Source organism: Papio anubis, chromosome 20 (assembly GCF_008728515.1).
Source record: "Papio anubis isolate 15944 chromosome 20, Panubis1.0, whole genome shotgun sequence".
In the NCBI taxonomy this organism is placed as follows: Eukaryota; Metazoa; Chordata; class Mammalia; order Primates; family Cercopithecidae; genus Papio; species Papio anubis.
Genome location: NC_044995.1, coordinates 16786381 through 16810572, shown reverse-complemented (window position 1 = coordinate 16810572; position 24192 = coordinate 16786381). Strand labels below are relative to the sequence as shown.

The window sequence follows — 24192 nt, the reverse complement described above, 5'->3', positions numbered from 1 at the left end:
TCCCGAACTGAGTGGGGACAGCATATGAGTTTCTTCTCAGGTGATTTTCTTCTGGGCTTTCTTCCTGGTTAAGTGGAGGGACAGGTGAGATTTCGGGTGCAGGTGGGAAAATGGGATCCCTGAAGTGTTCCCTCCCCTCTGTTTTCAGTGTAGACAGTGAGGTTCATACTCAGCCCTGATCAACTCAGACACAGTCCCACTCACCCTGTTATGGGTCAAGCCCCCAATCCCATTGCTTATCCCTGTGTGGCTGGAAACAACTACAGGACATTTCGGTGCAGCGACTCTTCTGAAATTGGGTAGGGATTTTGGTTCAGCGTGTCTGACATAAACTCCATGCTATTGAAGAGTGTTACTCCTAATGTGTTCTCAGACCTTTCAGTGGCCTTGTTTCTCACTATTTGTGCCCCAGGAAGATTTATTTTATTTTATTTCGTCCCACCACCCATAAAATCCCCCAGGCCCTCTTCATGATGACCACTACCTCTTTTTCCCCTTGAAAGCAAGAACCAAATTTTGTGAAGTGTGGTGAAGTTTTAATGCGCAAGTGTAAGGGTTGAAGTGAGGAGGGATCATGCTGTTAGCTGGCTCTGGGAATCCCATGATCATGTAGAAAGAGGGACTTCTGGCACAACGAGGAGTCTGGCTATCACCTTCAATTGCAGACACACATCGAAGTCAGGGAGATATCTCTAGACACTTGCACCATCTTCACATAGCATGGCGGGAAGCGATGAGGAAAGCTGTAACAGTGCTGGCCATTGACACTTACCTACAAGAGTAAAAATGCATCAGGACGACAGTATTTTACAAAACAAGCTTTCAGCCTCCTCTCCAGACTGCCCTGGAACCTACAGCATCCAAACAGAAAATGCCTAATTGGAAACGAGAAGCCAGTAGACAGGCTTCTTTTTACAGACTCCTTTTGTGTCTATTTCAGACAGTTCTCTCCTTTATTTTCAGTGCTTCCTCTCATTTCTCCAGCAGGTTCTACCACTCTGAGTCACGCAGTCCATGTTTGCTCAGCCTCCCTCTAACCCTGATGATCTCCATGGCCAGGGACAGTGTCCCATGAACTTGAATTCCTGCGTCTTGCACTGGGCCGTGCATGGGGTTCGTGCTTGACAATGTTCACTGAATGCATGCTGTTCACCTTCACAATCTATGACTGCCCTTCACTGCTGATGACCCAGTTCCTCTTAGGAGTTGCCCATCTGTGGGCTGGTGGTGGCAGAGAATGAAACTCAAGTGTTCTCAGAGAGGTGGAACTGGACAAACGTTGCAATACATAGGATGTTACCTTTAACAGCTTATAAACATAGGAAAACATCTCTGACTTAAATCTGAATAAAATGTACATCTTTTGGCCCACCCAAAGGATTCTAGGGTTTTAAAAGTCAGAACGTTTGTTCACATTCTTTACTACTGAGGCTCTACAGGAAGTCATCTTTTAAGTTTCATTCTCCAATTTAAAATGCACACAATTTTGAACCAAGTATTCCATTTCTCTGTAATTATCTTCCAATATAAGTATTGGGAGGTGCATAATGGCAAGAAGGTTGATTAGAAAGCTTAATGCGGCAGCATTTGTGGGCACATAATATTGGAAACAACTTCAACGGTCATGTAAAGGGTCAAGTTGAGCAAGTTTTGGAAATCCTTCTAGGGGGATATCATGCAGTCTTTCAAAAATGAGGCAGCACCATGGATAGATGACTTCTTCCAGATCTACTCTTTGAGCACAAATCAATTCTAGTTTCTAAAGAGTAATGTGTAGAGAAACTGATGCCAGCATTTGTTTAAAAATAAATGAAAGCATGTATTCATAGACACACACATATATAGATACACATGCTTCCATAAACATGCACTGTGTATAGAAGGAGAATAGAGAAGTAGTAATATTGCTCTGAAGACTGGGGTTCAGGAGTGAGAGGAAGACCTAATTTTTGACTGACTAAAACAGTTTCAGTCATATGACATTTTATCCACTTAGCCACATGAAAATGTAAATAACAGCACACATAGAAATGAGAGCTATGGGTGAAGACGGAAGAGATTCTTCACCTTGGGAGAAATGGCAGATGAACTGACCTTGACTGTGGCCATTGAGGGAAAAGAGATGAGGGTGGCAGTGCAAGCAGAGGGTGCTGTGTGATGAAAAGCCTGGGGCAAGAGTTGTTATGGAAGATGCGCCCCAAGGGTCTTGTGGGGCAAGCTGAGGGAGGGCTGCCTCCTGCCCTGGGATCCCACAGAGGCTGGGTGCTGGGAGCTCCTGGGGTACTCACCTGGTATTCATTGTCCAACACGGAGATGCACAGCTCAAACGGTTTGCCATCTTCAAAGGGCACATTGCTGCATCTCATCTCAGACTTCCAGGACCCACACTCACGGCTGTTCATGACCACAACATGGCCAAAGTACACTCGGAAGTGGAAGGCAATGTCTGACTTCTCACACGTCTCAGTGTGGAAATCCACCTGCAGCTGTGGGTCATTGCTGAGGGCAGAGCACACAGTGTGTTCGGCACGTCCCTCCCTTTGTGGGCACACAAAGGACACACACACAAATCCCTTCCCTCTTTCCTTAGGTGGAGTGAAGTCTTGGTGCTCACACTGCGGCCTCATCCCTATGAGGCTGTTTCAGCCCTTCCTGTCCTGTGGGGTGAGATGCCCTGTCTTTCATCCCTGCATGGAAACTGAGCCATAATCACTGACTCGAGTCTGTGACTTGTTCATTCCCTGAAAATCCTATGCCCCTTGATTTAACAACAACAACAAAAAAAGAGCCACATCTCCAACCACTGAGTTTTCTTCTTTCCTAGAGTCCAAGAGTGGCCCATAATGCAGGAACTGCAGTTCCCATGCCTGGTGCAGGAGATTCTCCAGGACCTGCATTTACATGGTGCCTCCATCCTGCCAACTAGACATTTCCACATCACTCACACATGAGGTGACCTCCCGAGCAAATGTTTTCCCTTCTCCTCCATCCCTCTGCCATGGACCATGGAGTACTCACATGAAAGGGAGGATCGGTGTTCCTTTGATTGTCACGCAAGAACCAGTGGACAAGGACACAGGCCGTGTGTGTGGCACCTGCCAGGGGATTGAGAGTGGATGAGAGGGGCATGGTCAAGTGTGGCCTCCTCTCCTGTAACAGATTCCCAGGGTGCAGAAGGTTAGAGATCAAAGGGCAGATTCTGAGCCTCACTTTTTCCATTCTAGCACAGTCAGGGCCCAATATTCCTGAAGAAATGGGGGATCCTAGTTAAGAGCAGAGCTTCGGGCTGGGCACGGTGGCTCACGCCTGTAATCCTAGCACTTTGGGAAGCCGAGGTGGGCAGATAACAAGGTCAGGAGTTCAAGACCAGTCTGACCAACACGGTGAAACCCTGTCTCTACTAAAAGTACAAAAATTAGTTGGGCGTGGTGGCGGACGCCTATAATCCCAGCTACTTGCAAGGTTGAGGCAGGAGAATCGCTTGAACCTGGGATGTGGAGATTGCAGTGAGCCGAGATCATACCACTGCACTCCAGACTGGCCAACAGAAAGAAAAAAAAAAAAGGCAGAGTTTCAGAAACCGGGCTGCCTTGATTCTGCCTCTTATTAGCAGTGGGAAGTTAACTTTTTTAAAACTTTTTGTTTGTTTGTTTGTTTGTCGAGACAGGGTCTCATTTTACCCCCCAGGCTGGAGTGCAGTGGCGTGATCAGGGCTCACTGCAGCTTCAATTCCTCAGGCTCAAGGAATCTTCTCACTTCATGCCCCTGAGTAGCTGGGGCTGCAGGTGCACACCACACACTCGGCTAATTTTTTACGTTTTTGGAGAGTTGGGGTTTCATGATGTTGTGCCTGCTGGTCTGGATCACCTAGGCTCAAGGGATCCTCCTGCCTCAGCCTCCCAAACTGCTGGATTACTTACACACCCACCCATATCCTGGAGGGTCATACACTTCCCATCTAAAGTCACATCATTTTTAGCAGAGTTCAGTGTCATCAGACACCTTCGCATGCTCCCGGAGGGTTACAATGGTCCAGCATCCACACCCCAAACCCCACAGGCATCTCAGATACCATAGCCCTGGGGCCTCTCTTCCACACACCCACAACTCTCAGTAAAGCATTCATAGTAGAAATGTTCATATTTTCATCCCATAAAATCTCCCTCTTCCCTTTCCTGTGTGACCTGAAATTATTGAAAACTGTGCCTTTTTAACTCACGGATAGCGGTGACATTGTTGTCTCCCTCTGGGTGGCTCTTCTGAACTGTGTCCAGGCTTCTGTGTGAATCTCTTGGAGTTGCAGCATTTAAATGGTCCCTGTCAGCCCTGCCCTCTGGCTTCATTCCAGATTCCAAGACCCTCTCAGAAAGGTTTCCCTATAGGGTAAGGGATGGGGTGTTAGATATAAACTTTGTCACAGTCACACCTGTTTGCAGTCCTGTGTCATTGATGCAGCACACATGATCATGAGGGAGGTAGCAGGGGTAGAAAGGGGTCACCAGGAAAATGCACAGATAAGGAGGATGGCGTGAGGGTGAAGGGTTTCAAGTCCAGCCTCCATGCCTCACATGAAGCCTTTTTTCCACCGTGCAGAATCGATCTGAGATGTTTGCATTTTCCTAACTTGTGCAATAGGAAACAGGCTGGGCTTCTGGGGAAAGGCGTTGGCCATAGAATGTAATCTTCTGTTTTCTGTGCCAAATTTTCTGGGAGAGCACTGACCTTGATCCTCAGCAGGACCTGGGGGGAGAAGTGGGTAGAGTCCTTGTGTTCTCCTGAGCCCAACTCAGGCCCCTTGGCTCTGGTGAATGAGGACTGCTCTCCTGTTTCACACACCTAAGCTCTCCTGTTTCACACACCCTGTCCTCTCTCTGTGGGAGTCTGTGTGCATGGAAATCTCAGATTCCCTGCTTCTCCTGCAGATTCTGGGAGAAAGATGAGATTCCAGCCGGGCGCGGTGGCTCACGCCTGTAATCCCAGCACTTTGGGAGGCCGAGGCGGGCGGATCACAAGGTCAGGAGATTGAGACCACGGTGAAACCCCGTCTCTACTAAAAATACAAAAAATTAGCCGGGCGCGGTTGTGGGCGCCTGTAGTCCCAGCTACTCGGGAGGCTGAGGCAGGAGAATGGCGTGAACCCGGGAGGCGGAGCTTGCAGTGAGCCGAGATCGCGCCACTGCACTCCAGCCTGGGCGACAGAGCGAGACTCCGTCTCAAAAAAAAAAAAAAAAAAAAGAAAGATGAGATTCCTATCTTCCTGTTCCTTCCCCCCATGTGACCTTCGTGCCCCCACAGAGAACCCTGCTCCTGCCTTTCCTATTTGCTTTTCTCTCAGTTTCACCACTTTGTTGGATGTTGCTTGTAGATGGTTTTCTTGGAAGACTTCTTCTGGGTGGTGCATCTTTAGTTCACATTTGTGTTTTTAGGATTCATCTATACTGCCGTGTGCAGCTGTAGTTCCTTCATTTTCACTGCTGTACACTTTGAAGTTTTATAAATAGATCAACACATATACACCAGTTTTACTCCTGATGGACATTGGGAGGGTCCCAGCTTGGGGCAATCGTAAACATTGCTTTCTACACAAAATTACCCAGTCTCCCCGTGCTGATCATTTTTTCTTTTCATGGAAAATCCCAAGACGTATCATGGACTTCCTGAAATTTAAAGCAAATCACTCCCTTTCTCACTGTGAATACAAGTAATCGTTCATAAGGCAAGCAGAGACTTACTGAGAAGGCAAGAACCATGACCCACTGAGGATTAGAATCTTTAGAGCACCTCCGATAGATGGAGCTGACTCAGAGTCCACCCAAAAGCAAACACTCCATGAGAAAAGTCAATCTTAGGAGTGGACCGGTGTGTCAGGAGGGTTCATCTGAGATCAAGGTCCAGGCTCTGACATGGGGATAGGCTATGGTGTTGGGCACTGCAGGGGATGGCAATGGAGGTGTCATAACTCCATCTCTGTAGGGGGGAGAAGAATGAGACTTGCAAGGAAGACCATCAGAGAGAGCTGATAGTGTGTATCCTCATCAGTGCCCTGATCACCTTCCATCCATCTCCAAGAAGGGTTCACACTCAGCAATGCAATGACTGCCCTGGACACTACTGGAACCTGCAGCTTCTCCTCTGTGAAATGGCTTTTTTCCTTTCTCAGTCTGCAGGGAGGATGGGAGCAGAGCGTGGTCATCCATGAGCACTCTTTTTTTTTTTTTATTTTTTATTTTTTATTAGTAGCAGGCTTAATTCACTTTATTTTTCTTGTGTAAAAACCCTATGTTGTAGCCACAGCTGGAGCCTGGGCCCGCTGCACGGAGACTCTGGTGCGGGTCTTGACAAGGTGGTCAGTGAATTCCTGATAGGGAGACTTGGTAAACACAGTCTCCTTCCAGAGGTCAGGGGTCAGGTAGCTGTAGGTCTTAGAGATGGCATCAAAGGTGGCCTTGGCAAAGTTGCCCAGGGTGGCAGTGCAGCCCCGGGCTGAGGTGTAGCAGTCATCAATACCAGCCATCATGAGCAGCTTCTTGGGCACAGCCGCTGAGACGATGCCAGTGCCCCTGGGTGCAGGGATGAGGTGCACCAGCGCAGAGCCGCAGCGGCCTGTCAGCTTGCAAGAGACGGTGTGGGGCTTGCCGATCTTGTTCCCTCAGTAGCCTCTGCACACAGGGACAATGGAGAGCTTGGCTAGGATGATGGCCCCACGGATGGCGGTGGCCACCTTCTTGGAGCACTTAACACCCAGGCCGACGTGGCCATTGTAGTCCCCGATAGCAACAAACGCCTTGAACCTGGTGCGCTGGCCAGCACGGGTCTGCTTCTGCACCGGCATGATCTTCAAAACCTCGTCTTTGACAGAGGCCCCCAAGAAAAAGTCAATGATCTCAGATTCCTTAATGGGCAGAGAGAAGAGGTAGATCCCCTCCAGGGACTTGCTCTTCATGTCCTTGACCAAGCGGCCCAGCTTGGTGACGGGCATCCACTCCTTATCCTCGGCCCCGCCTCCGCGAGCTCCGCGGCCTCGGCCCCGGCCCAGTCCACGGCCGCGACCCCGGCCCCGGATGCCACTGCCGAAGCCTCCGCGGAAGCCACCGCGGTTCCCCATCCCAGAGCCACCAGGGCCTCCGGGCCCCCCAGCTGCACGGGCGTCATCCGCCATTTGGTGTTTTCTCGGAGAAGAAGCCATGAGCACTCTTGACATGAACGAGTTAGCTTTTTCTAAGTCTGGGTCTCAACCTTTCCTGAAACAAAATTGTTTATCCCCCATGCCTAACCTGAGAAAGAGAGACAGCGCAGGGGTTTTTGCTTTTGTTTTTCCTGGTTGAGTGAAGGGACCTGTGAGGTTTGGAGTCCAGGTAAGTGAAAGGGAGACCCCAGGAGTGCCCCCCACTCTGTTTTCAGTGTAGAATGTGGCTCCCCCTCAGTCCTACTCAGCTCAGACACATCCCCTCACACCCCGCGACTCAGTTATTCACATTCCAAATCCCCTCTCTCAGTCCAGAAGCCTACAGGCACTCCCTTACCCTTCTCTTTCTATTACAACCTTTCTGACCCCTATGGGAAAGTCCTATGGCTCTACCTGAATGAAACAGCCATGAATTGAAAAATTCTTATTTCATGCCAGTTCACCTAGGACAGGCAATTGTGTATCTACTCTGAGTGTCTTGCTGTTTTCTTAATGAACAAATGTCTTTTCTGTAACTTCTTTCTGTAACACTGATGTGGTAGAAACAGAATTTGTAAGATTCCAGCAGTGGGTTATGAAATCATTTATGTCCCCACCATGAATTTCTTGGGAAACCACACCTGACCTTGTACGTAGGTGTGCAAATAAAACATAATCGGATTTTTATCTGGCTTAAAAGTTAAACCAGGGTTATAATGAAGTGGAAGTATTGAAGAGTCCTTGGCAGCCTCCCAATTGGCTTCCAATCCATCTGTGGTTATTTGCTAAGTTTCAGGTTGCATAAGTGGAATAGACACGCTCAGCAAATGGAAGAATGTCACATCGGTTCTCTGACCTGTGCAGGGAGAGCTATGATGATAGGAAAGGTCAATGGAAACCATTAGAGCTGCCTCTACCTACAAAACTAGTAAAGAAAAAGCAATACCACATTCCTGGAGTGTTTGCAGAAATTAGTGCAACCGTGAAGAACTCGAAAGATACAGGGCTGGTGATTCCATCACATTCTCATTCACTCACGTATTGGGCCTGTGTAGAAAACAATTGGGTCTTGGAGAATGACGGTGCATTCTCATCAATTTCAAGAGATGCGAACTTCAATTTCAGCTGCTGTATCAGATGGGAACTGCAAGTGCAGCTGCCGTACCAGATGTGGTTTATTGCTTGAGCAAATAAACATCCCCAGGTGTATGGTGTGCATCTATCCACCTGGCAATTGAATGTTTTCTTCTTGGTACCTGTCACCTGTCAGTAAAGGCCACCAGAAGCCATTTCTTTCCAGCTGGGAGGATCAGCTGCCTTCACTATCCTATGTCAGAGCATATTCACTCCCCTACCCTGTGTCAATTTAGTTCCCACGGACCTTGGCCAATTCTTTCTTTTGGAAGATACTATGCTGGTTCTTTACATTGATGATATTATGTTGATGAGACCTGGCAGTCAGGAGGTGGCCACTACATTAGACATACTGCTAAGAAGTTTGTGTGTTTCTGCCCACGGGAAACAAGTTCCTCCAACATTCAGGGGCTTTCCCACTCAAGGAACTATGCAAGCCTTCAGTGAGTGGGACATGTGAAGTTGTCTCTTTCTAGGTGCAGGATGAGTTGTTGCACGAGGTCCCTTGTACCACCAGCAAAGGGGCACCTGCCTAGTAAATCTCGTTCAATATTGGAGGCAACACTTGCCTCACTTTGGTACATTACTCTGGCCTGTTTACCCAGTATCCTAAAAAGCTATTAACTTGTGTGGGACCCAGCACAAGAGAAGGGTCTACACCAGACCCAGGCTGCATGCATCTATCTCTGGTTAGGCACTCAGGAGTTGTAGTCCTGCTTGAAGTGTCAATGGCAGGTAGTGTTGCTCTTGCGAAATTTAGCAGGATTCCACAGGTGAATCGCAGCATACACCCTGAAGTTGTGGAGCAAAACCATGCCATCTTTTGTGAGTAAGTTTTCTGCTTTCAAGTAAAAGCGTTTGTCTTGCTATCTGGCCTAATTAGAGAGTGAATGCTTAACCGTGAGCATCAATTTATATTGCGATTTAATTGCCTGTCAAGAACTGGTTGCTATCTGACCACCCAGTCAAAAGGTTGTTCCTACGCAGCATCACTCCGTTATCAACTAGAAATGGTCCATGTGAGATGAGGCTTAAGCAGTCCCTGAAGGCACGAGAAAGCTGCAGGAGGAAGGATTCAAATGTCCATAGCCCCTACTCCTGCCCCATTACCTTCTCTCTCTAACCTGCACCTAGAGCCTCAAGGGAGTCTAGCTTATTTCGCTTAGCACGTTTTAAAGATTCATTCATGTGATAGCTACTATCAGAATGTTATCCACTTTTAAGGCTAATAATCTTCCATTAGCTATATATCAGTAGATGGACATTTGGGCTGTTTCCATCACTTGCCTATATGAATAATGCTGCTAAAAACATTGCTGAACAAATATCTGTGTGAGTCTCTTTCTTCAGTTCTTTAGTATATATACCTGGAAGTGGTATCGCTGGGTCATATGGTAACCATGTTGAGGAACTGCCTCAGCCTATCAAGTAGCTGGGATTACAGGCATGAGCCACCATGCCCAGCTGATTGTTTTTGTATTTTTAGTAGAGGCGAGGATCTGCTATATTGCCAGGCTGATATGAAACTCCTGGCCTCAAGTGATCTACCTACCTTGCTCTCCCAAAGTGCTGGGATCACTTTGTGATTATGTGCTTTTAAGGTCATATCCAAAAATCCACTGCCAAATTCCATGTTATGAATCGTCTCAGCCCAAAATCTCCTTAAGCTGATAAGCAACTTCAGCAAAGTCTCAGGATACAAAATCAATGCGCAAAAATTACAAGCATTCCTATACACCAATAATAGACAAACAGAGAGTCAAATCATGAGTGAACTCCCATTCACAATTGCTACAAAGAGAATAAAATACCTAGGAATACAACCTACAAAGGATGTGAAGGAACTCTTCAAGGAGAACTACAAATCACTGTTCAAGGAAATAAGAGAAGACACAAACAAATGGAAAAACATTCCATGCTCATTGATAGGAAGAATCAATATCGTGAAAATGGCCATATTTCCCAAAGCAATTTAGATTTCAATGTTATCCCCATCAAGCTACCACTGACTTTCTTCACAGAATTAGAAAAACTACTTTAAATTGTATATGGAACCAAAAAGCCCACATAACCAAGACAATCCTAAGCAAAAAGAACAAAGCTGGAGGCATCCCACTACCTGACTTCAAACTACACTAAAATGCTACATAACCAAAACGACATGGTGCTAAGTATCAAAAAAGTTATATAGGCCAAACTGACGGAACAGAGGCCTCAGAAATAATGCCACACATCTACAAGCATCTGATCTTTCACAAACCTGACAAAAAGAAGCAATGGGGAAATGATTCTCTATTTAATAAATGATGTTGGGAAAAGCCATACGCAGAAAACTGAAACTGGACCCTTTCCTTACACCTTATACAAAAATGAACTCAACATGGATTAAAGACTTAAACATAACACCTAAAGCCATAAAAACCTTAGAAGAAAATTTAGGTAATACCATTAAGGACATAGGCAATGGCAAAGACTTCATGACTAAAATGCCAAAAGTAAGGTCAACAAAAGCCAAAACTGGCAAATGGAATCTAATTAAACTAAAGAGCTTCTGCACAGCAAAAGAAACTCTCATAAGAGTGAACAGGCAACCTACAGAATGGGAGGAAATTTTTGCAATCTATCCATCTGACAAAGGGCTAATATCCAGAATCTACAAAGGACTTAAACAGATTTACAAGAAAAAAAAACAAACAACCTCATCAAAAAGTGGGCGAAGGATATGAACAGATATGTCTCAAAAGAAGACATTCACGCAGCCAACAAACGTATGAAAAACAGCACATCATTGCTGGTCATTAGAGAAATGCAAATCAAAACCACACTGAGATACCATCTCATGCCAGTTAGAATGGTGGTCATTAAAAAGTCAGGAAACAACAGATGCAGGAGAAGTTGTGGAGAAATAGGCATGCTTTTACACTGTTGGTGGGAGTGTAAATTTGTTCAGCCATTGTGGAACACAGTGTGGCAATTCATCGAGGATCTAGAACTAGAAATACTATTTGCCCAGCAATCCCATTACTGTATATACTCAAAGGATTATAAATCATTCTACTATAAAGACACATGCACCTGTATGTTTACTGCAGCACTGTTCACAATAGCAAAGACTTGGAACTAACCCAAATGCCCATCAATGATAGACTGGATAAAAAATGTGGCACATATTCACCATAGAATACTGTGCAGCCATAAAAAAGGATGAATTCAGATCCTTTGCAGGGACACTGATGAAGCTGGAAACCATCATTCTCAGCAAACTATCACAAGAACAGAAAACCAAACACCGCAAGTTCTCACTCTTAAATGGTAGTTGGACAATGAGAACACATGGACACAGGGAGGGGGACACCACACACTGGGTCCTGTCAGGAGGTGGGGGCTAGGGGAGGGGTAACATTAGGAGAAATACCTAATGTAGATGACGGGTTGATGGGTGCAGCAAACCACCATGGCACGTGTATACCTATGGAACAAAAATGGACGTTCTGCACATGTACCCCAGAACTTAAAGTATAATAATTAAAACAACAACAACAACAACAACACTGGAAACACCTTCAATGCTCTTGTAAAGAATCAAATTCAACAAATTTTGGTAATTTTTCAATGGGAATATTATGCAATCCTTAAAAAATGAGGCAGCACCATGGATAGATGATTTCTCCAAGATATATACTTTGAGTACAAAAACCTGTGTTTTTCTAAAGTGTAATGTGTAAAGGAATCTACATCAGCATTTGTTTAAAAAGAAATGAAAGAATATGTGTGTGTATTTACATGCATCCATAAGCATAGACTAGCTATAAAAGAAGAGTAGAGAAGCTACCAATATTCTTCTGAGGATTGGACTTCAGGAGTAACAGAAAGTCTTTGTATTGGACTGACTAAAACAATTTTATTCATTTAGCCACATGAAAATTGAAATAACAGCATAAGTGGAAATGAGAACTGTGGAAGATAGAAGAGATTATCCGCCTTGGAGAAAATGTCAGATGAGTTGCCCTTGGCCCAGGTCAGAAATGGGAAAAGAACTGAGGAGGGCAGTGCAAGCAGAGATGATGGCTGTGCAAGCAACAACACTTGTTGAAACAGAGGAAAATGATAGAAGTTAAGGAAACCCCTGTGTGTGAGAGAAAAAGCCTGGGGCAAGAGTGGTTATGGCAGATGAGCCCCAAGAAACTCTTGGGGCCAGGGCAGGGAGAGCTGTCTTTTGCTCTGGGAGCCCATGGAGGCTGGGAGCTCCTATGGCACTCACCTGGTACACATTATCCAACACTGAGATGCACAGCCCAAATTCTTTGCCATCCTCAAAGGGCGTATTCTTGGATTTCACCTCCTGCTTCCAGACCCCATACTCACAGCTGTTCATGATCACACAATGGCCAAAGTACACTTGGAAATGGAAAGCAATGGTATGAGTCCTCATTCACCACAGTGTGGAAATCCACCTGTAACTGCGGTTTCATCGCTGAAGGCAAAGCACACAGTGTATTGGGCAGATCCCTCTCTTGTTGGATACACACACAACATACCCACAAATCCTTCACATTTTTCTCCAGGGCAGACAGAAGCCTTCCTGATAATACTGTAGGCTTCCTCTCTGTAGGGCTGCTTCATCTCCTCCTTCCTGGGGAAGCGTGGGAAAAGACGCTCTGCCCAGCATTCCCAGATGGAAATGGAAACACTCACTAATCTTATGAGTTGTCCACTCCCTGAAAATGTGTCCCTTTATAGATAAAGAGCCACAACCCCAACCCCTAAGTGTCCTCTTCCCCTAGGCCTCATGACTGGCCCACAGTGTAGCCGCTGCAGGTTTCATGCCTGTTGCTGGAGGGTCTCTAGGACCTGCACCTGCATGGTGCCTCGATCCTGCCAACTAGACATTTCCACATCACTCACATGAGGTCACCCCCTGAGCAAATGTTCTCCCTTCTCCTCTACCCCACCACCCTTGGACCATGGAGTACTCACATGAAAGGGGCAACCGGTTTCCCTTTGATTGTCATAGAAGAACGAGTATTTAAGGACACGGACTCTGTGTATAGCACCTGCAAGAAAACTGAGACTGAGTGAGAAGCACAGGGCCATGTGAGGCCTCCTCTCCTGTAACAGGTTCCCATGTTGCAGTTGGTTAGAGGTTGAAAGGTAGCCCCTGGGGCCTCCCCACTCCCACCCTACTACAGTCAGCACCCTGTATTCTTGAAGACATTGGGGGCCCATAGTCAAAAGCAGAGCTTCAGAAACTGGGCTGCTTCAATTCCCTTGTTGATTCTGCCTTCTACTAGAAGTGAGATGTTAATATTTTTTGAACTTTTTTGAACTTTTTTTGAGACAAGGTCTTATTCTATTGCCCAAGCTCAAGTGAAGTGGGGCCATCACTGCTCACTGCAGCCTCAATCTTCTGAGATCAAGCAATCCTTTTACTTCAGTCCCCCAAGTAGCTGAAACTACAGGTCCACACCACAGAACCAGCTATTTATGGTTTGGGAGAGTCAGGGTCCCATAGATACTGCCCAAGCTTGTCTGGAGCTCCTAGGCTCAAAAGATCCTCTTGCCTTGGCCTCCCAAACTGCTGATTTACGGGGGTGAACCTCTTCACTCAGCCAGCAGTGTGACCTTAGATTCACTACTTTAACTCTCCCTATCTCAGTTTCCCCAATACAGGCAGGATTATCCAAAAGTCCTACTTTGTAGGGTGTTTTCAGTAATATAGGAGTTAATATGTGTAAAACCTTCACCCTAATCCCCAGAATGCAGTGGCACCATCACAGCTCACTGCAGCCTTGAATGTCTGGGCAGTAGCAATCCTCCAGCCTCAGTTCCCAAGCAGCTGGGACTACAGGTACCCATCACCATCCCCAGTAATTTTTGTAATTTTTGGAAAGACAGAATCTTGCTGTGTTGCCCAGGCTAGTCTCCAACCCTTGGCTTCAGGTGATCCTCCCACCTCAGCCTCCGAAAATGCTGGGATTACAGGCTTCAGCAAATTTCTTGATGAATATTCACTGTAAGCTCTGTCTGAACTGAGGTTAAACTTGTACCTTCCTGGTTTTGGGTGATTCAGTCTCTGAAACCAAGTCCCCCAATGTCCTTCCTTAGTGAATCACAACTGCCCACCATCCTGGTGCTCAATGGGAAGGACAGGCTAGGGTAGGGGACAGGGAGAGACCTGAGGCTGGAGGCAGGAGCTGGTGGTCACTGTGTGCAGATCCCACCTGAGGATACACTCCAACAAAGCCTGCCTTCCTCCCCTCCACTCTGCGTGGGAGGAGGCACCTGAGGATTCGTGCATCCCACTCTCATGAATGCTCAGGCATTAGACCTTGCTAACTCCCAGTCCCCAAGATCCCCACCAGTTCTGCCACCCAGGATCCACAGTGACACATACGGGAAGACACACAGCTGCTTTATCAGAGGCCCTGCTGTGTGCGGAGGAACCTTCATATGCACAGCAGGCTACATCCATGGTCTCAGTTCAACACCCAGTCACATCCCAGCACACACACCCACAGTCACACAGAGCCAGGCCACTCAGTGAGTTACAAACACCTGCTCACTGTGCGTATAAAGACGCTAACGCACTGGTCCAGCTGTGCTGTCACACACACTCACATCAGTCAAGAAGACAAAGCACAATCACCGCCTTACACTCACTCACACATCCACCTATCCTAGTACACCATCCACCTCCCACCTAAAGTCACATTTCAGCAGAGTTTGCTGTCACAGACACCATCACATGCTAACAAAGGGTTAAACTGGTCTAGGGTCCACACCCTACACCCCACAGGGATCAGATACCATTTCCCCAGGGTCTCCCTCTTCCACACACCTGCAGCTCTCAGCAAAGCATTGACAGTACAAATGCTCAAATTTTCTTCTCACAACATCTGCCCCTTTTCTTCCTTTCCTTATGTGACTTGGGAGATTTGAAAGCTGTGCCTTTTCAACTCATGGGTAGGTAGCAGTGGCATTGTTGTCTCCCTCTGGGCAGCTCTTCCTAATTGTGTCCTGTCTTCTGTGCGAATCTCTTGGGGTTGCAGCATTTAAATCATCCTGTCAGCCATGCCCTCTGGCTTCATTTTTGATTTCAAGCCCTTCTCATCAAGTTGTGATGTGAGAGGGGGTGGGATGTCAGAAAGACATTCAGTGACAACCATACCTGTTTGCAGGCCTGTAACTGTGCTTCAGCAGAAACCACAATGAGGGAAGTACAGGGGAGAGGAAGGGGTCACCAGGGAAATGCACAGATAAGGATGACGGAGTGAGAGTGAGGGGTGTGAAGTCCAGCCTTCATGCGTCTCATGAAGTCTTTTCTCCACTGTGCAGAATTCCCCTGGAAGGTGTGCATTTTCCCAACTTGTACAATGGTGAAAAAGTGAAAATTCGGGGGGAAGACACCCAGTCCTTGAAGGAAATTCTCCTCTTTCTCTTCCAGACCTTCTGGGAGACCATAGACCCTAATCCTCAGCAGGACCTGGGGAGAGAGGTAGAGAGAGTCTCTGTGTCATCCTGACCCCATCCAGGCCCCTTGCCTCTGCCAGGTGAGGGCCATTCACACTCTCGTCTCTCATACGCCTGGGTTCCTTCACTTATTTTTCTCTGGTTGTCCATATGCGATGAAATCTCAGTCAATTCGCATTAAACTAGCACTCAGGTAACCACCCCAATTCTAGGCATGGCCCGTTGCTGACACCCATAGTCTCCTATATGTCCTTTCCCACCATGGGACCTTCTTGCCCACACAGGCGACCACGCTCCTGCCTTTCTTTTGTGATTTGTTTTAGTGTTATCACTTTGTTGAATTCTGCCTGTAGATGTTTATCTTGGATTTCTTCTCTTCGGTCATGCATCTATCCTTCACGTTTCTGTTTCTAGGATTCATCCATATTGATACATGGAGTCCCTTCCTTTTCACCGCTCTCCACTCTCGAGTTTTATGAAAACTGAATACTCAGGAATTTCACTCCTGATGGACATTGGGTGGCTTCCAGCTTGAGGCTATTGCAAACATTGCCTTCCACATGGAATTGTCCCAGTCTCCTCATACAGCTCATTTCTTTATTCTAGGAGAGTCCCCAGAAAGATCATGGACTCCATGCAATGTGAAGCAGATAGATGTCTTCCTTTCTGAATGGTGAATGGAAATAAATGTCCAGAATGGACGCAGAGACTTACAGGGAAGCCAGAGATCAAGACCCTCTGAAGATGAAAGTAATTAGAGAATCTCAGATGGAGGGAGCTAGTCCAGAATTCCTCCCAAAGAAAACACTCCAGGAAGAAAAAGAGTTTAGCAGAGGACTAGGACATCAGTAGGGGTCTTCTAAGATCAATGACTGGGCTCCTGCAAGGGGAGGGGAGGCAGTGGGGGCAATTCAGAGGGTGGCAATAGAGGGTTCCTAACTTTGTGTCTGTGGGTGGAGATGAATCAGGGCTAAAGGAAAGAGTATCAGTGAGGGCCAGCATTGTGTGCCCTGATGAAAGGCTTTCTTGCTTCCATCTCTGACCAAGACTTACACTCTACAAAGTACCGACTGTCATGTCCACTGTTGCAGCCTACACGTCCTTCTCTGTGAAATGACTTCCCTTTCTCAGTCTGCAGCGAGGATGGGAAAGGGCATGATCATCCATGAGCACTCTGTAAATGAACAAATCAGATTTCTACATCTGTGCTCTACATTTCCAGAAATAATATTGTGTATCTTTTGTTCCCGAACTGAGTGGGGACAGCATATGAGTTTCTTCTCAGGTGATTTACTTCTGGGCTTTCTTCCTGGTTAAGTGGAGGGACAGGTGAGATTTCGGGTGCAGGTGGGAAAATGGGATCCCTGAAGTGTTCCCTCCCCTCTGTTTTCAGTGTAGACAGTGAGGTTCATACTCAGCCCTGATCAACTCAGACACAGTCCCACTCACCCTGTTATGGGTCAAGCCCCCAATCCCATTGCTTATCCCTGTGTGGCTGGAAACAACTACAGGACATTTTGGTGCAGCGACTCTTCTGAAATTGGGTAGGGATTTTGGTTCAGCGTGTCTGACATAAACTCCATGCTATTGAAGAGTGTTACTCCTAATGTGTTCTCAGACCTTTCAGTGGCCTTGTTTCTCACTATTTGTGCCCCAGGAAGATTTATTTTATTTTATTTCGTCCCACCACCCATAAAATCCCCCAGGCCCTCTTCATGATGACCACTACCTCTTTTTCCCCTTGAAAGCAAGAACCAAATTTTGTGAAGTGTGGTGAAGTTTTAATGCGCAAGTGTAAGGGTTGAAGTGAGGAGGGATCATGCTGTTAGCTGGCTCTGGGAATCCCATGATCATGTAGAAAGAGGGACTTCTGGCACAACGAGGAGTCTGGCTATCACCTTCAATTGCAGACACACATCGAAGTCAGGGAGATATCTCTAGACACTTGCACCATCTTCACATAGCATGGCGGGAAGCGATGAGGAAAGCTGTAACAGTGCTGGCCATTGACACTTACCTACAAGAGTAAAAATGCATCAGGACGACAGTATTTTACAAAACAAGCTTTCAGCCTCCTCTCCAGACTGCCCTGGAACCTACAGCATCCAAACAGAAAATGCCTAATTGGAAACGAGAAGCCAGTAGACAGGCTTCTTTTTACAGACTCCTTTTGTGTCTATTTCAGACAGTTCTCTCCTTTATTTTCAGTGCTTCCTCTCATTTCTCCAGCAGGTTCTACCACTCTGAGTCACGCAGTCCATGTTTGCTCAGCCTCCCTCTAACCCTGATGATCTCCATGGCCAGGGACAGTGTCCCATGAACTTGAATCCCTGCATCTTGCACTGGGCCGTGCATGGGGTTCGTGCTCGACAAAGTTCACTGAATGCATGCTGTTCACCTGCACAATCTATGACTGCCCTTCATTCCTGATGACCCAGTTCCTCTTAGGAGTTGCCCATCTGTGGGCTGGTGGTGGCAGAGAATGAAACTCAAGTGTTCTCAGAGAGGTGGAACTGGACAAGCGTTGCAATACATAGGATGTTACCTTTAACAGCTTATAAACATAGGAAAACATCTCTGACTTAAATCTGAATAAAATGTACATCTTTTGGCCCACCCAAAGGATTTTTGGGTTTTAAAAGTCAGAACGTTTGTTCACATTCTTTACTACTGAGGCTCTACAGGAAGTCATCTTTTAAGTTTCATTCTCCAATTTAAAATGCACACAATTTTGAACCAACTATTCCATTTCTCTGTAATTATCTTCCAATATAAGTATTGGGAGGTGCATAATGGCAAGAAGGTTGATTAGAAAGCTTAATGTGGCAGCATTTGTGGGCACATAATATAGGAAACAACTTCAATGGTCATGTAAAGGGTCAAGTTGAGCAAGTTTTGGAAATCCTTCTAGGGGGATATCATGCAGTCTTTCAAAAATGAGGCAGCACCATGGATAGATGACTTCTTCAAGATCTACTCTTTGAGCACAAATCAATTCTAGTTTCTAAAGAGTAATGTGTAGAGAAACTGATGCCAGCATTTGTTTAAAAATAAATGAAAGCATGTATTCATAGACACACACATATATAGATACACATGCTTCCATAAACATGCACTGTGTATAGAAGGAGAATAGAGAGGTAGTAATATTGCTCTGAAGATTGGGGTTCAGGAGTGAGAGGAAGACCTAATTTTTGACTGACTAAAACAGTTTCAGTCATATGACATTTTATCCACTTAGCCACATGAAAATGTAAATAACAGCACACATAGAAATGAGAGCTATGGGTGAAGACGGAAGAGATTCTTCACCTTGGGAGAAATGGCAGATGAACTGACCTTGACTGTGGCCACTGAGGGAAAAGAGATGAGAGTGGCAGTGCAAGCAGAGGGTGCTGTGTGATGAAAAGCCTGGGGCAAAAGTTGTTATGGAAGATGCGCCCCATGGGTCTTGTGGGGCAAGCTGAGGGAGGGCTGCCTCCTGCCCTGGGATCCCACAGAGGCTGGGTGCTGGGAGCTCCTGGGGTACTCACCTGGTATTCATTGTCCAACACGGAGATGCACAGCTCAAACGGTTTGCCATCCTCAAAGGGCACATTGTTGCATCTCATCTCAGACTTCCAGGACCCACACTCACGGCTGTTCATGACCACAACATGGCCAAAGTACACTCGGAAGTGGAAGGCAATGTCTGACTTCTCACACGTCTCAGTGTGGAAATCCACCTGCAGCTGTGGGTCATTGCTGAGGGCAGAGCACACAGTGTGTTCGGCAGGTCCCTCCCTTTGTGGGCACACAAAGGACACACACACAAATCCCTTCCCTCTTTCCTTAGGTGGAGTGAAGTCTTGGTGCTCACACTGCGGCCTCATCCCTATGAGGCTGTTTCAGCCCTTCCTGTCCTGTGGGGTGAGATGCCCTGTCTTTCATCCCTGCATGGAAACTGAGCCATAATCACTGACTCGAGTCTGTGACTTGTTCATTCCCTGAAAATCCTATGCCCCTTGATTTAACAACAACAACAAAAAAAGAGCCACATCTCCAACCACTGAGTTTTCTTCTTTCCTAGAGTCCAAGAGTGGCCCATAATGCAGGAACTGCAGTTCCCATGCCTGGTGCAGGAGATTCTCCAGGACCTGCATTTACATGGTGCCTCCATCCTGCCAACTAGACATTTCCACATCACTCACACATGAGGTGACCTCCCGAGCAAATGTTTTCCCTTCTCCTCCATCCCTCTGCCATGGACCATGGAGTACTCACATGAAAGGGAGGATCGGTGTTCCTTTGATTGTCACGCAAGAACCAGTGGACAAGGACACAGGCCGTGTGTGTGGCACCTGCCAGGGGATTGAGAGTGGATGAGAGGGGCATGGGCAAGTGTGGCCTCCTCTCCTGTAACAGATTCCCAGGGTGCAGAAGGTTAGAGATCAAAGGGCAGATTCTGAGCCTCACTTTTTCCATTCTAGCACAGTCAGGGCCCAATATTCCTGAAGAAATGGGGGATCCTAGTTAAGAGCAGAGCTTCGGGTTGGGCGTGGTGGCTCATACCTGTAATCCTAGCATTTTGGGAGGCCGAGGTGGGCAGATAACAAGGTCAGGAGTTCAAGACCAGTCTGACCAACATGGTGAAACCCTGTCTCTACTAAAAGTACAAAAATTAGTTGGGCGTGGTGGCGGACGCCTATAATCCCAGCTACTTGCAAGGCTGAGGCAGGAGAATCGCTTGAACCTGGGAGGTGGAGGTTGCAGTGAGCCGAGATCACGCCACTGCACTCCAGACTGGCCAACAGAGAGAAAAAAAAAAAAAAAAAAAAAGCAGAGTTTCAGAAAGTGGGCTGCCTTGATTCCATCCTTGATTCTGCCTCTTATTAGCAGTGGGAAGTTAACTTTTTAAAAAACTTTTTGTTTGTTTGTTTGTCGAGACAGGGTCTCATTTTACCTCCCAGGCTGGAGTACAGTGGGGTGATCAGGGCTCACTGCAGCTTCAATTCCTCAGGCTCAAGGGATCTTCTCACCTCAGGCCCCTGAGTAGCTGGGGCTACAGGTGCACACCACACACTAGGCTAATTTTTTACGTTTTTGGAGAGTCAGGGTTTCATGATGTTGTGCAGGCTGGTCTGGATCACCTGGGCTCAAGGGATCCTCCTGCCTCAGCTTCCCAAACTGCTGGATTACAGGGGTAGCCACTCTACCCAGCCAGCAATGCAACCTTAGATTCATTACTTAAATGCTCCCTACCTCAGTGTCCCGCGTACAAGGGGGATTATCAAAATCTCGTACTTTGCAGGGTGTTTTCAGTAATTCAGGAATTAATACATGTAAAATCTTTAGCCTAATCCCTGCCATATATAGGGCTTGTTGGTTATGACCTGGCAGAATGGGGAGGGTCCTTATGGAACACTGACCTGTGATCAATTTCAACTCTGAAACTGAAAACAAGACTGGAGGATGTAACAGCAGAGAGAGTCACTCCATGAGAAACAACACTCGTTGAAAGAGAGAGAGAAATCATAAAATAACAGGAAACCCCTCTGTGTGGGAGGCACATGCATCACAACCATCGAGGGTAATGGATGTCCCTCCCAGAAGGGGCACACATTGCTGAGAGCACGGCCTCAGTACTTGCACACATGAAAAGTGTGAGTTGGGGAAGCAATTGGAAGGAATCGATAAGTGAATGACGTTTTTCCTTTTTGAGACAGGGTCTCACACTGTCGTCCAGGCCGGAATGCAATGGCACCATCACAGCTCCCTGCAGCCTTGAACGCCTGGGCCTCAGTGATCCTCTCACATCAACCAGCCCCCAGACACCTATGACTACAGACATGCACCACCATGCCTGGCAAATTTTTTAATTTTGGAAAGATGGAATCTTGTTGTGTTTCCCTGACTGGTCTCCAACTCCCAGCCTCAAGTGATCCTCCCCTCTTGGCCTCCCAAAGTGCTGTGATTACAGGCCTTAGCAAACTTGATGAATGTCCATTGGAAGCTCTGCCTGAACTGAAGTCAAACATGTTACTTTCTTGTTTTGGGTGATTCTGTCTTTGAACCCAAGTCTCTCAATGTCCTTCCCTAGCGAATCAGGATCTGCTCATCGTCCTGGCACACAATGGGAGGAACAGCAGGAGGTGGAGACAGGGAAGTTGAGCCTGGGAGCAGGAGCCAGTGGTCACTGTGCAGACCCCACTTGAGGAACCATGGGCCCCATAGCCTGCTTCTCTTTCCCACTCTGCTTGGGAAGAGGTGCCTGAGAATTCATGCATTCTGCTCTTATGCATGCTCAGAGACGAGTCCTCAATAACTCATGGTTCCCAAGATCCCCAACAGCTCTGCCACCTGAGATCCACATTAACACACATGGGAAGGTGCACAGCTGCTTCATCAGAGGCATTTCTGTGTGGGGAGGAACCTTCACACGAATGAAAGGCCAATGCATGTTCCCAGTTTAATACCCAGTCACATCCCAGCACACACACCCACAGTCACACAGAGCCATGCCGCTCACTGAGTCATGCATCGCTGCTCACCATGCATATAAAGATGCCCATGCACTGGTCTGGCAGGGCTCACACACACACTCACATCACAGTCATGAAAACAAAGCACAGTTATCCCCTTATACTCACAGACCCATCCACCTCCTACTTAAAGTCACATCATTTGTGCAGAGTCCACCCTATCAGACACTATCACACACGCACAGAAGGTTATGCTAACCCAGGCTCCACACACCACACCCTACAGCCATCTCAGATACCATTTCCCCGGGGTCTCTCTTCCGTACCCTCACAACTCTCAGTAAAGCATTCACTGGAAATGCTGATATTTTCATCTCATAAAATCTCCCTCTTTCTCTTCTTTACATAACTTGAGATTATGGAAGGCTACGCCTTTTCAACTCACGGGTAACGGTGACATTGTTGCCTCGATCTGGGCTGCTCTTCTGAACTGTGTCCAGGCTTCTGTGTGAATCTCTGAGTTGCAGAATTTAAAGGGTCCCTGTCACCCCTGCCCTCTGGCTTTATTCCTGATTCCAAGCCCCTCCCAGGAAGGTTTCCCCACAGAGTGAGAAGGGGTGGGGTGTTAGAAACAGACTCATTCACAACCACACCTGTTTGGAGGCCTGTGTCTGTGATGCAGCAGAAATGACCGTGAGGGAGGTACTGGGGGAGGAAGGGGGTCACCAGGGAAATGCACAGATAAAGATGATGGAGTGAGGCTGAGGGGTGTGAATTCCAGCCTCCATGCTTCTCATGAAGCCTTTCCTCCACTGTGCAGAATCTACCAGGAAGGTGGGCATTTTCCTAGCTTGTGCAATGGTAAAAAGCTGGACATCCTGGGGGCAAGGCACTTGGCCTTGAAAGAAAATCCTCTGCTTTCTTCTCCAGAGGTTCTGGGAGAGCATAGACCTTGATCCTTAGCAGGACCTAGGGACAGAAGTAGAGAAAACACTTGTGTCTTCTTCACCCATCCCCCCAGGCGAGGGCCACCCGCACTCTGTCTCTCAGACACCTGGGTTTTAGGTATGCCCTCTTGTTTCTCTATTTCTTTTCATGTGAATCAAAATCTCAGAAGCTCTTGTTCTCCTGCAGATTCTTGGAGAAAGGTGAGATTTCTCACTCATAAGTGGGAGCTAAGCTATGAGGATGCATTAACATTAATATTGGTCGTGCTTGACCCGACAATAAATTCCACTTTCCCTGGTCTAGAACCCTGACAATTCATTTCCAAGCATACACCCCAAGTTTCCGTTCATATAAATCAGCACAATCACACAGTTGTGTTGGCATATAAGGTATTTCCTTAAGATGAATTCGTAGTGTCATCCCACTGCATTCCTTGGATTTTGACTCTAGGTATGGACATGGAAGAAACGAAAAGGGTCAGAGGTCACAATTGAGGAGATTTGGAAACCCCATTCTAGGTAACCACCCTCACACCCTGCCCAGAACTGTGGCTGATAAGAAATTACCACAGAAGGGAAAGAGGAACTGCTTTTCCTTGAAACAGATATGCAACAGAATTTTGAGTAATATCCCAGTTATTCATCTGAACTGGGGAAGAAATATCAGTTCAGGGCATCTGGCCACCTAGTAAGTTGTGCATAAAGATGTTGATGTTATTTCCTTCTCAGGCATTCCAGTAATCCTGTCAGTGATCCACAGAGATTGATCTTCTTTGACTTCCAAATCCTCTGCGCAATAGCCCATACTTTTGCTGGTTACAACTATTTTTTTATTTTTTTGTATTACACTTTAAGTTCTAGGGTACATGTGCACAACATGCAGGTTTGTTACATATGTACACATGTGCCATGTCGGTGGATTAAGAAAATGTGGCACATATACAACATGGAATACTATGCGGCCATAAAAAATGATGACTTCATGTCCTTTGTAGGGACATGGGTAAAGCTGGTT

The 24192-nt window shown here is 46.7% G+C and overlaps 2 protein-coding genes and 1 pseudogene across 3 annotated transcripts; all 3 read right to left on the bottom strand.

Annotated features, from left to right (window-relative positions):
* Nucleotides 1–300: 300 nt before the first annotated feature.
* Nucleotides 301–4010, bottom strand: LOC116271604 (galactoside-binding soluble lectin 13-like). Its single transcript, XM_031659035.1, has 4 exons — nt 3929–4010; nt 3019–3121; nt 2289–2499; nt 301–772 (listed from the first exon to the last, which is right to left on the bottom strand). Exons 1-4 carry the CDS (start codon nt 4008–4010, stop codon nt 656–658), a joined length of 513 nt encoding a protein of 170 aa, XP_031514895.1. The 3' UTR covers nt 301–655.
* Nucleotides 4011–6262: 2252 nt separating this feature from the next.
* Nucleotides 6263–7177, bottom strand: LOC101011765 (annotated as a pseudogene). Its single transcript, XR_004180273.1, has one exon. The product of XR_004180273.1 is annotated as a 40S ribosomal protein S2 pseudogene (transcript).
* A 7032-nt stretch (nt 7178–14209) lies between these two features.
* LOC103880095 (galactoside-binding soluble lectin 13-like) lies at nt 14210–23014 on the bottom strand. The gene is made up of 4 exons (XM_031659469.1): nt 22676–23014; nt 20033–20109; nt 19303–19513; nt 14210–17786 (listed from the first exon to the last, which is right to left on the bottom strand). The coding sequence occupies exons 1-4, from the start codon at nt 22688–22690 to the stop codon at nt 17670–17672; spliced, it is 420 nt and encodes a 139-aa protein (XP_031515329.1). The 5' UTR covers nt 22691–23014; the 3' UTR covers nt 14210–17669.
* Nucleotides 23015–24192: the final 1178 nt, after the last annotated feature.